We start from the raw sequence: 12384 nt of genomic DNA, 5'->3' as shown, positions 1-12384 counted from the left end.
TACATATATGAGAATAGATAGAGACACATTAGAGTTAGAAGAGATAAATAAAGTTAAGCATCATTTAAATAAATACTCATATTTATTTTTTATACTGTTTAAAATGTAATATATATTTATTATTAAATATTAATATAAATATTTTTCAATAATATATTAAGAATATTATTTAAAATTTAAAATTATTATTGTTAAAATTAATTATTAAAATAATATTTCAATGTTAAATAATTTATTAAAAATAATAATTTATATTATTAAATATATGTATATGTTTAATAATAAATATTTTAAAAAATTAAAATATATTTTTTAAATATAATTATATTAGACTTGAATGAAGATAATTTTTATATAGAAAATTAAAGTTACTCATAAAAGAATTTTTTTTCAAAAACTGATTAACAGTTTTTAAAAAGGTAAAATAATTTTAAAAAATAGCTTATTTTCCATTTACTAAACTGCTTTAAAATAAACATAAAAAATAGGAAAACATTTTCAATTCATAATTATTTCCTAAAACAAATTTTAGATTTAATTATAATTAATTTATTTAGTCAACTGAGAAAAATATATATATTAAAATCATGATTAGAAAGATGAGAAGTAATATAATATTATTACTTATTTATTACTTTAAATCCATTAAAAAATATTAATTAGGTGGAACCGATCAAGTGACGGTGTGTAATGGATATTCTTTCGATCTCCTGTCTCCGCACCAAACTCTGAAAGCTTCGAAAACAAGGTCTCGCGAGTTTGCAACAACATAAACAGATTGCTTTATAAGAAAAATCCCAGTACTTAACTCATTCCCAAATTATTCTACGGGCTAATTTCTCTCACCCTTTGCTCCTGCGAAAATGGGTATTACTGCTAAAGTTTTCTGTCTTGGAACTGCTGATACCAAGCTTGACGAGCTCCATTTCCTGTCCCAGTCAGTTGGATCCTCTCTCACCACCTTTTCCAATAGCTCTTCCTCCAAGGTGTATTCTACTTATGCTAATTCCATTAGTTTCATAATCGATGGGCCTTTATTTGATTTACAATGATAAGAAAGTAGGTAGTTTTTTTTCTTTGAGATTCTTGGCATTTTCGTTGGTTTTGATTCTAGTTTACGAGTGTTACCAATGCGGGTGTTTTCTTAATTTTCTAAATTTTCTACTTTGATGACAAAAAAATAAAAATAAAAAAAGATTTTTTTTCTTACTAATGGAAATGACAGGTTGAAGTTGTGATAGTTGATGTTTCTGCTGGTCAAAAGGAAACTGAGAGTTCGGGTGATTTCAAGTTTGTGACAAGAAAGGAACTTCTTTTATGCTATTCTGAATCAGTTGGTGGAAACCCAATTGCGCTTCCTGATGATAGAGGTGAAGCTGTTGATATTATGAGCAAAGCCCTTCAACATTTTATTAAGAAGGCTCATGCTGATGGTGTTCTTGCTGGAGCTATTGGCCTTGGAGGCTCTGGAGGCACATCTTTGTTATCATCTGCTTTTAGGTCTCTTCCAGTTGGAGTGCCAAAGCTCATTGTATCTACTGTAGCTAGTGGTCAAACTGAACCTTATGTTGGAACATCGGATTTGGTATTGTTTCCATCGATTGTGGATATCTGTGGGATTAATAGTGTTAGTAGAGTTGTGTTATCAAATGCTGGTGCTGCTTTTTCTGGTATGGTAATTGGAAAGCTTGAGAAGTTCCAGGAATCTTGTAATGAAGGTAAAAAATGCACAGTGGGTATAACCATGTTTGGGGTCACAACACCATGTGTTAATGTTGTGAATGAAAGGTTAAAGAAGGAAGGTTATGAAACCCTCATTTTCCATGCCACTGGCGTAGGGGGAAAGACTATGGAATCACTGGTTAGAGAAGGATATATACAGGTAACTTTCTTCTTCACTTATTTGCTTCCAAAAATCTTCATTCAAATGTGAATTGTTTTACCTATGGTGAATCAAGTTTATGCATTTCTTCGGTGATATGACTTGAATGTAAGATGCTGGATTTTTGGAAGTTGTCATAGTTTGGATCCCCATGATAGGATTGGAGCTAGATGCTTGTGCTTAATCAAGCTGTATTGCTGTAGGATATTTCAGTTCATAACCATTGAAGAGTTTTAACCTTTTATTCTGTTCTATGGTAGTTTTCTTGTTATTTATTATACAGTTCTTCAAGCTCAGCTTTTTCCTTGTTGTGTTAGGGAGTTTTGGACATTACAACTACAGAAGTTGCAGATTATGTAGTTGGGGGTGTGATGGCTTGTGACAGTTCTCGTTTTGATGTTATTATAGAGAAGAAGATCCCTTTGGTCCTCAGTGTCGGAGCCTTAGATATGGTGAATTTTGGAGCTAAAGATACCATACCTTCTCATTTTCAGCAAAGAAAGATTCACATCCACAATGCCCAGGTGATAAGTCCATATACCGACTTTTTTAACATTGTCCATATGGTAGAGAAAGGTTCATATCAGTTCTATCGTACCTTTTTTCTTTTTAGAATTGGTTAAAATGGGTTTTCTTTGTACTTTACCGAAACAATCCAATCAATCTTCTGTCTCACTGCTTAAAAAATAGGAGAGATAAGTGAATTGTTCTGGATTCTACCATGTTTGCTATGGTCTAATGTGTCTTCTGTTTGTTAATAATGGGTGATTGAAGGTATCACTCATGCGAACCACAGTAGACGAGAACAAAAAATTTGCTGCCTTTATAGCTGATAAACTCAACAAGTCTTCATCAAAGATTGTTGTTTGCCTTCCACAAAAGGGTGTTTCAGCATTGGATGCTTCAGAGAAGCCCTTCTATGATCCTGAGGCTACTGGTACTCTTTTAAATGAACTGCAGAGACTTATTTTAAATGAACTGCATAGACTTATTCAGATTAATGAAGACCGCCAGGTATCATTATTACTTTTGAATGGTGTGTACCAAATTTTATACTTTTTCAGGTTTAGTCTTCATACATTATGCATGTACAATTCCAATTTTCCTTATGAAGTTGAAGATTATGTCTAATGATAGGTAAAGACGTATCCTTACCATATCAATGACCCTGAGTTTGTTAAAGCATTGGTCGACTCATTTATGGAGATCTGTTCAAAGAATCCTACAGACTCTAGTCTTCCCCAGGTTGCTTCTTGTGAGTCCAGCCAGGACCTTCAAAAGGGTCATGACTACAATGTGAGCTCATCGAGCTCTGGGACCCTTACCTATAGCCCAAGCAACTTCCCTGATGCAAGACCAGGTTGGATTATTGTTAAGGGAGCGTTATTTTTGTACGAAGTTTTGATCATCAATAATATGTTTATAAGGGTGAAAGCATGGTTATGATACCTAACAAACTCTCCAAAATTACAACCTTGCATAGGAATATGCTAATTATAAACAATTTGACTATTAGTCACATTATCTGACTACTGTTAATGCTTTTTAATCAAGTACCTAGATTTATATGTTTCTTTGTTTCAAAGTTGAAGAAAGCTAACTTGTAATAATATCTTGACAGAAACTTTACAAAGAACCCAGGGAATATTGCAGCAACTCAGAGATCAAATATCTAAAGGACTACCTATAGTCGGAGCTGGTGCGGGGACTGGAATATCTGCAAAATTTGAGGAGGCTGGTGGTGTTGATTTGATAGTTTTGTACAATTCAGGACGCTTTCGTATGGCTGGAAGGGGTTCTTTGGCAGGACTATTGCCATTTGCTGATGCAAATGCGATAGTGCTTGAGATGGCGAATGAAGTACTGCCAGTAAGTTGTAAGATGTTGCTTCTCTCATCAATTGCCATCTACAGTAGTGTAAATCTTCTCTTATTAAGTACTTGTTAAGGATATGTGAAAAGGATCATGTCAAAGGGAAATTGGTAGGAAAGTAGCAGTCAGTTGTCTTCTCTTTATTTCGATTTTTGGAGTGACCTGTTGTGATTGGCAGTTCAGACTCATCAAAGGGAGACTAAAACCTTAGGTCTCATTAGAGAGAGACCCAAATCTCTTTAGTGTTTTTTTAGTCCTAAATCAGTTTAGGTTTTATTTTTCCATCCATCCTTTAAGTTAAGATCAGTCTTATTACATAAATAGGAATCCTATTCTAGAAAGGAAAGAAGTCAACTGAAATAAAATCGCAATCGAGAACCTAAGCCTTAGAGAATTGATACTAATGGTCTTTCCTAATATAGGTTCAACCCGCAAAAAGAGTTTGTCCTCAAGCTTGAAGTCAAGTAAACTCAACACTATTCAATCTCAATTTCAGTTTCTGGTTTTGTGACATTCTAATCTCTTAATTCCAGCCAAAAGAGCTTCTTAAGTTGATGTCTAACCGTATATGGTTCATCACAACTATAAAATATGCCCTTTACTCTTTTCTTTCCCATTTTTGGCCTTGATAACTTTTTTCAAAAAGGATAGATGAATTTACTCAGTTTGCTTCAGTAGTTCCCCGTAACGTATTGTTGCAGTGTTGCCCTTAGAAAGTTGGGATGCGAGACTGTCACATTTGCAAGACAATTAAAACTGCCTTCATTGCCTTGCCAAGTTCCTCTAAGATTATTTCCCACTTGAAGCATTTACTACTTTTTTTCAGAGGCCCTATAGAGGCTCATAACAATGGCTAAATCCAGGGGTTTGTGCATTTGAACATCCAGTCCAACCGTGAATAACCCAACATGTTGGTCTACCTAATGTACTGAACAACCCGTGGTAATTTTTCCTGAAATTTTCGTTGATAAAGCGCTACAATTCCTGTTTGTTTCAAACTAACCTTATCTCCTAAGGGGCTGTTGCCTATCTGAGGACCAAAATAAAGGGAGCAATTGTTGTGAAATTTTAACCAGTTCATCGCGTGTCCCTCCAACTTAATATGATAATACCAAAGTTGCCTCATCCAGCATGTGGAATGCTGCCAAACTTACCTTGTCCACCTTATTGGTGTGCTGGTTTTTGAAGACTTTTCACACTAATGCAGCCAAATCAAGGGATCTTCCAACCCGTCAAAAGTAGGAAAATCTAATTTTGTGTACTTAGGCACAGCTCTTCCGACTAGCAGGCAGCGGCGGCGCCTCATCTCTTCCAGCAGTTGGTGGGAGAGGTGCTCAGTCTAGTCGGATTGTACTGCTACTTGTTTTACCATCCCCATTGTTGATTTGCCCAAGTCAGAAATTAGGGTTTTCATCCCTCCACCACTGACTCTGTAACATTTTGCTCTTCTTGTAACAATGTTCATATATCATTGCCCATTGTGGTAAGCTCTGATACCTTAAGGATATGCGAACAACATCGTGTCATGGGGTGATTAACAAGAAAGTCCAAGTCAATTCTCTTCCCTTTATTTAAATTTCTAGGATGACCTATTGTGATTGACAATTCAGAACCTAAGCCTTAATTAGAGAATTGAAACTAATGGCCTTTACTAACACAGATTCAGCCCTCAAAGCATCCATAACACTATTCTTTGACATTTGTCTCAAATTCTATTTAACCAATTGAAAAAGACAAATAACTGTTAAATATCTTTTCATTTCAGTGCTGTCTTTGTTAACTCCTTGTTGCTTTTTTCCCTTTTTTTGCTTAAATAATGTACAACTTTTTCATGGACTAACAATCAACTTACCAGGTAAGAAGATTGTGAGGTTGTATTTTCAGTTATTTTACTTTGAAAAACTTTCCCCTCCAGTTTCCTGCTAAATTTGCCGTCACCTTTTATGATTTCTGTCTGATACATGGCTCCAAATACTCATAGGTGGTAAAGGCAGTGCCTGATCTAGCTGGAGTATGTGGAACTGATCCTTTTCGGCGAATGGATTACTTCCTAAAGCAATTGGAATCAATTGGATTCTCTGGAGTACAAAATTTTCCAACTGTTGGATTATTTGATGGTAACTTTAGACAAAATCTGGAAGAGACTGGAATGGGATATGGGTATGACACTATGACTCAAATGTTTCATTTCACTCATAAGTTGCTTATACGTTGCTTTATGTTTCCCAATGTTCAGGCTGGAGGTTCAAATGATTGCAAAAGCACATAAAATGGGATTCTTGACAACTCCGTATGCTTTCAACACTAATGAAGCTGTGGAAATGGCAAAAGCGGGTGCCAATATAATAGTAGCCCATATGGGACTCACTACATCTGGTTCTATAGGTGCCAAAACAGCTGTCTCATTGGAAGAAAGTGTTCTTCGTGTTCAAGCTATTGCCGATGCTGCTCATGCCATCAATCCTAATGTCATCGTGTTATGTCATGGAGGTACAGTTTAGCATCTTTCTTCCTTTTTCTTTTGTTGTGAAGTTCCAACGATGATTATTAGTTAAACTTTTTGAGAATGCTGTTGGATCCATAAAATCTGGTGCATTTTGCAGGTCCAATATCCGGTCCTTCAGAAGCAGAGTTCATATTGAAAAGAACAAAGGGAGTTCATGGGTTTTTCGGTGCATCGAGCATGGAGAGGCTACCGGTTGAACAAGCTATTACAAGTACCGTTCAGCGGTACAAATCAATATCCATCAAGTGAACTTTGAACAGCTGTTATTAATACCCCATGATTGAGATGAAATAGAAATAATTCAAATAATACGCGAGGAGAATGACGAGTTAGTCGATGTATAATGATGTAAACTTTTCGGTTCATTGTTCATATACTTGATAAGAACTGAGGCTGTGAGGCATGTTATGGCTTTATGAAATAATGCTTACTGACATAACTACTTCGTTGAAATCCTGATATTTTTATTAACAGAATGGAAATGAAAGCAACCATACATGCTTCTTCTCCAACAGGTTTCACTTCATTTGCCATGTTTTCATGGATTCAAACTTGAGCATTGCCTTTCAAATCCATTCTGTTTGGCTTTGCAGAAAATTTGAGAACTCTATTTTTCTCATTCAAACTATACAAAGAAAACATTCCAACCTTTTTTTACAAAATAAAATAATAATAATAACCATTTGCTTTCATTTTTGTTCAAGCTACTAGAGTAAGAAGTGCAACCTTTTTATCAACATTCATTGAATTGCCAGTATGAAAACACAACACTAGTGTTTTTTTTTATACAAACATGTTTTGACGATTTTAGGATTTAAACTTAATCTAAATGTCTAGGAAAAAAGTTCACTTTCACTTCTTCCAATCATTTGTTGGTATTAGTGGAATACATAGATTTTTTTTTTTGTCAATGTAAGGTTAGATTAAGGATGCTATCTTAATCTAGGGTCTGGGCATGCCATTGATCTTATAGAAAGCTGAAAATGATACTTACAAACTACTCATTAACTAAAACTGTTCATGAGATTCGAATCCGAATACTTGTTAAAGTGCCAATAAGTACATGGATGATTCAATACAGCTACAACATAGAGAACCATCTCAGGTTTCGTGATATTCAATTTGCTTGGTTGGTAGTTTAGAAAGTTAGAATTTGGAGAAGAATGGAGTGGCGGCACATTGCAAATCTTTGGGAGGTTACAACACGCATAACATGGACTTATTCTGAACAAGAATCGCACATGTTTTGCTTTTGGTCTTTTCTTACAAGAGATCCTGGGTGGACATCATAATCCCACAAAGTCACAACATTGCACATTGAAAACCAGTCATATCTTTACTCCAAAAGCACATGCTTGTTTGTTGGATTAGCCATTACACTCCTAATCTGTGGCCCCACTGATTACCTTGTTTGGTTGGCTGTATTGCCCTAATACGGGCCTATTACACTGCGGACGGATTCCCCATTTTCCCTTATGCAGCGCCGATTTGCAAATCCCTTCCAAAAGAAAGGATTACCTAATCGGTACTCTTTTACCCTCCCAAGCCTCTCCCAAGCAGTCATCACTGAAATCCATCTCCACCCACCCTCTCCCTCACAGCATCGACAGAAGCGGCAAGTTCTTCTTTTCTTTAAATTTTTGGCGAGAAAAGAAGAAAAGAAGAAGATGAGGCCAATTTTGATGAAAGGTCATGAAAGGCCATTGACGTTTCTCAAGTACAACAGAGATGGAGATCTTTTGTTTTCATGCGCTAAGGACCATACCCCTACCGTTTGGTTCGCCGACAATGGCGAGCGTATCGGCACTTATCGTGGCCATAATGGCGCCGTTTGGTCTTGCGACGTCTCAAGTAAGTTCTTTTTGTTCTTTATTTATTTTATTTTATAGTTTTTAAACTTGAAGTTCCAATTTTTAGTCCCCTCCCTCAAAACTTGTAGGGGATTCGATGAGGCTTATTACGGGAAGTGCCGATCAAACTGTGAAGCTGTGGAATGTTCAGACGGGAGCTCAATTATGTACTTTCAATTTCGGTTCTCCTGCGAGGTCGGTGGATTTCTCTGTAGGGGATAAACTAGCTGTAATAGTCAGATATGGATTTATTCTCTGTAAGGTAAAATAAACAGAGCTGTTTGGGGACCCCTCAATAGGACTATCGTTAGTGCTGGAGAAGATGCCGTAATTCGTATATGGGATTCTGAGGTAAATTGTTGTCAGATATGAATAGTTCTTTTTGTGAGCACGGAAGCTATTTTTGTTCTATAATGTTGCACAATTGATCGGTTTGTCTTCAACATTGAAAATATTCTGATGTAATAATTTGTTTTCACTTCTTGATATTCTTCAAACTAGATCTTTTCTTATTTTTTAATTATCTTTCTTCAATATCCTCTGTCATGTTCCTTTATTAATCTGTACATTGGAAATGATCTTATCTTTCGGGTTGGATTTGTCGATGTTGTCTTCTAGACTGGAAAACTACTTAGGGAGGCTGACAAGGAATCGGGTCACAAAAAGACAATAACATCACTTACAAAATCTGCAGACTGTTCACACTTCCTTACTGGTTCCTTAGATAAATCTGCCAAGGTGATGCATCTTATTAACCTCACAAGTTTTTTGAGCATTTGTGGCTATTTTCTGAAATAACCCCAGATTCTTTATTCTTTGGCTAAAATTTCCTCTGCATGATTCTTCTTACATTTTTCTGTAAATGTTTAGCTATGGGACACAAGAACGTTGACTCTTATCAAGACCTATGTTACTGAACGTCCAGTCAATGCTGTTGCTATGTCTCCACTTCTCGACCATGTAAGTAAGAACAAATATGAGCAGCATAACTTGTATGCAATTCCCTTTGCCCCTAACTGCATCTTTCCTTAGTTGGCTGCATTAAAAAACTGACATAGCCTTTTTCTAGTTCTTGAAGTTAGTATCTCGTTTCTTAGTATTGTAATAACTTCTGGACTTGAAACATTTAAACTTCTAGCACTAAGGCTTAAAGGTGTCTAATATTGTAATGCCTAGTAAATTTACACCTAGAAAATTTGAAGCCTTATATTACTGTTATTCGTTGTCTGCAATATATTTCCACGGTGACCTAAAAAAGAAGTGCAATATTCAAAGTGCAATTGTCTTTCTCATTTTAAATTCAAATATAATAGCCATACCATTTTATCACTTTAAACCCTATCCTTTTAGCTTTTCCGCTGCAACATGATCAGTGAAATTCTTGATTAATTTGTATGATACTATCTGAAATTGATTGATTATCTTGCTAGATGTAGAGGGTCAGCCCGAGAGCATTGTGCAAGATATTGAGAACATGGTTCGCTCTTACATTGAGAAGGTAAAATGCATTTGATCTTTATTGTGTGCTCCTTCTAGTAAAATTTACTTAAATAAGATTTACAACGATGTTACTGCCAATAATATTTTAGGATAACGCGTATTTTATATGTGACTTTCTTCGAAAATCCTAGGAAAAGTGTATTGTAGATTGTTGCTGCAAATTGCCACTTCCTCTGTTTCCAATAACTTTGCAGTATACATTTTTTATGGTTTGTGCAAGAATGACAGCTGAACATTGTTGCTGCAAATCCTAACAATGTATGAGCAGGAAGTACAGTTTTGTCTTACGTATATATGGTCTGCGCTACTTTGCGCCACTCGATTCCAAAGTCCATTGTTTATTGTCAAGTCCGTGAAGCTAAAAGAAGCCTGCTTGACTTTTTCTACACGGAATTGGGTAAACTGGAGGTGAGAAATGTCCTCTCTTAACCAACTTACCGTCTATTACTTATTTTGGTGAAACAGATGATCAGTGAATGATTTCTGGGAAATTTCTTTTGTAGCAAAAACGATTATCGGCATTACTGAATGAGGATCCAGCAATCATGGAATGCCGATCCGCTCTTGCGAAGAGACTGGAATTATATAGGAGTGCACAAGCTGAAATCAATACGGTCGCTTGGTCGAAGTAAGAGTGGGTAAATTTAGATTTATGGGGCATGGTATTGGGATCTGTTTTGTTGTATTTTCGTTAAAGCAATATATTTTTTACCATATTTTAGAATGCAAAAATCATTTGTTGTGTATTCTGAGTTTCTTTAAAGCTGTATAATATGCAAATGTTTTGCCACTTTATCGCTTATGTGATTTTTCATTCATTAATTTAAGCATCCGAACACATTTTGGAAATAACTTGAGTCTGACCCAAATACTTCTCGATTTTTTCTTTTTTCTTTTTGCAATTTATTAATTTAAGCATTTTTGAGATAAATTTTAAAATTACTAGATAAATCCTCTTCCCATGCTTCGGAAAATTAGTCATATTTTGACTAAGATATTTATATTGGAATATAATGATTTGATTAAATTATACATTTTTATTAAATTATATTTAAAAATAATTAATTTAAATTATATTTTATAGTATTATATATTATGATTTTAGTAAATTCTAAGAATATTTAATATTAAAGAATTTTATTAAATTATATATTTTTACTAAATTATATTTTAATAATAATTATTTTAAATTATATTTTATAGTATTATATATTATGATTTTAGTAAATTCATTTAAGAATATTTAATATTAAGAATTTTATTAAATTATATATTTTTGTTAAATTATATTTAATAATAATTATTTTAAATTATATTTTATAGTATTATATATTATGATTTTAGTAAATTCATTTAAGAATATTTAAATATTAAGAATTTTATTAAATTATATATTTCTATTAAATTATATTTAATAATTATTTTAAATTATATTTTATAGTATTATATATTATAATTTTATTAAATTCATATAAGAATATTTAATATTAAGAATTTTATTAAATTATATATTTTTATTAAATTATATTTAATAATAATTATGTTAAATTATCTTTTAAATTATTTATTGTTAATAATAATTTACCAAAACAAATTTCTGCTAATTATTAAGAATTTTATTAAATTATATATTTTAATTAAAATATATTTAATAAAAATTATGTTTAAATATGATTAAATTATTTATTATTGATAATAATAATCTTATTAAAATTTAAATAACAATAACAATAATCATTTACCAAAACAAATTTATGCTAAGGGTATTCTAGTCATTTTAGTTTTTTCATTATGCTATTACACCTCTATTCCATTCAACCAAACACAAGATTACTATTACGCCTCTATTCCATTACATTCAACCAAACAGTTGATTTGCTATTACACATCTAATCCAATACAGCGAACCAAACGCACCCTTAGTCTGTAGATGCTTTCGCGGTCACGCTACCGCTGAATTCTCCAATTTTAAATGCAAAAGGAGAATCTCCAAGATCCATCCACACATTTTGAAATTACTTACTTTACACCCGCAAAGCAAATTCAATTAAATAAGGATTTTTTAAATATTTAAATTAGTATCTTTGTCCTTCAAATATTTTACCATTTTTATTTTTGGACTATTAGGTCTTTATATTATCCATTTATACTTTTAAAAAAAATTAACTACTTTTTATCATTACTTTCAATATTTTTATTCTTTAATTTTTAAATGTATTCTTTAAACTCTTTTTATTTATGGAACTCTCTTTTTGGGATTATTATCTTACGTCTCTACTTTTTAAATTTGTATTAAAAATTAATAATCTTTTTATTATTTTATAGATTAGGATTCTTTAATTTTTATATTTGCTTTCATATCAAATTCTTTCTAAATTATTTTTTGGATTGTTAGGTCTCTATTTTTTAAATCTATATTAAAAAATTATTAATCTTATCATTATTTTTTTAGTTTTTAGATACTTAGGATTCTTTAATTTTTTTAAATCTGTTCTTAAGAAATTAACCTATAAATTTCATTTTTTAGCTTTTCAACTCAACTTTTTGAGTTATTAAGTTTGTTTCTACTTTTTTTTAATTTGCTGAACTCTTTTTATTTACGAATTTTAATAAAAATGACATGAAAAATTGAATAAAGGTTATTTTATTAATATTTTTGAAATTAGAAAGAAAAAAATTAAACCCCATCGCGAAAATCCCACCCGATAACCTCCATATGCTCAGCCCCACTATCTCCGAAGCGTCGCCATTCGACTCACTCCCATCCAACGGCA

The 12384-nt window shown here is 33.0% G+C and overlaps 1 protein-coding gene and 1 pseudogene across 2 annotated transcripts; both read left to right on the top strand.

Annotated features, from left to right (window-relative positions):
* The first annotated feature begins 666 nt into the window (after positions 1-666).
* On the top strand, positions 667-6713 carry LOC121223822 (toMV susceptible protein tm-1(GCR26)). Of its 2 annotated transcripts, none has more exons than XM_041106490.1 (9): positions 667-986; positions 1226-1882; positions 2200-2406; positions 2657-2896; positions 3020-3242; positions 3504-3751; positions 5736-5914; positions 5991-6244; positions 6358-6713. In XM_041106490.1, exons 1-9 carry the CDS (start codon positions 864-866, stop codon positions 6507-6509), a joined length of 2283 nt encoding a protein of 760 aa, XP_040962424.1. In that variant the 5' UTR covers positions 667-863; the 3' UTR covers positions 6510-6713. The 2 variants fall into 2 exon arrangements, with proteins under 2 accessions (XP_040962424.1, XP_040962425.1); XM_041106491.1 differs by having other exon boundaries at positions 707-1059.
* Positions 6714-7513: 800 nt separating this feature from the next.
* Positions 7514-10018, top strand: LOC107917883 (eukaryotic translation initiation factor 3 subunit I-like; annotated as a pseudogene).
* The last annotated feature ends 2366 nt before the right edge of the window (positions 10019-12384 follow it).

This window comes from Gossypium hirsutum, chromosome D11 (genome assembly GCF_007990345.1).
Source record: "Gossypium hirsutum isolate 1008001.06 chromosome D11, Gossypium_hirsutum_v2.1, whole genome shotgun sequence".
In the NCBI taxonomy this organism is placed as follows: Eukaryota; Viridiplantae; Streptophyta; class Magnoliopsida; order Malvales; family Malvaceae; genus Gossypium; species Gossypium hirsutum.
Note: the sequence above shows the minus strand (reverse complement) of the source record. Positions and strands in the feature narration are given on the sequence as shown.

Coding starts and splice junctions, on each gene's coding strand:
- LOC121223822 (XM_041106490.1), top strand. CDS start 864: ATGGGTATTACTGCTAAAGTTTTCTGTCTTGGAACTGCTGATACCAAG. Junction 2,897..3,019: donor AGATTAATGAAGACCGCCAG/GTATCATTATTA, acceptor GTCTAATGATAG/GTAAAGACGTATCCTTACCA. Junction 3,243..3,503: donor CTTCCCTGATGCAAGACCAG/GTTGGATTATTG, acceptor ATATCTTGACAG/AAACTTTACAAAGAACCCAG.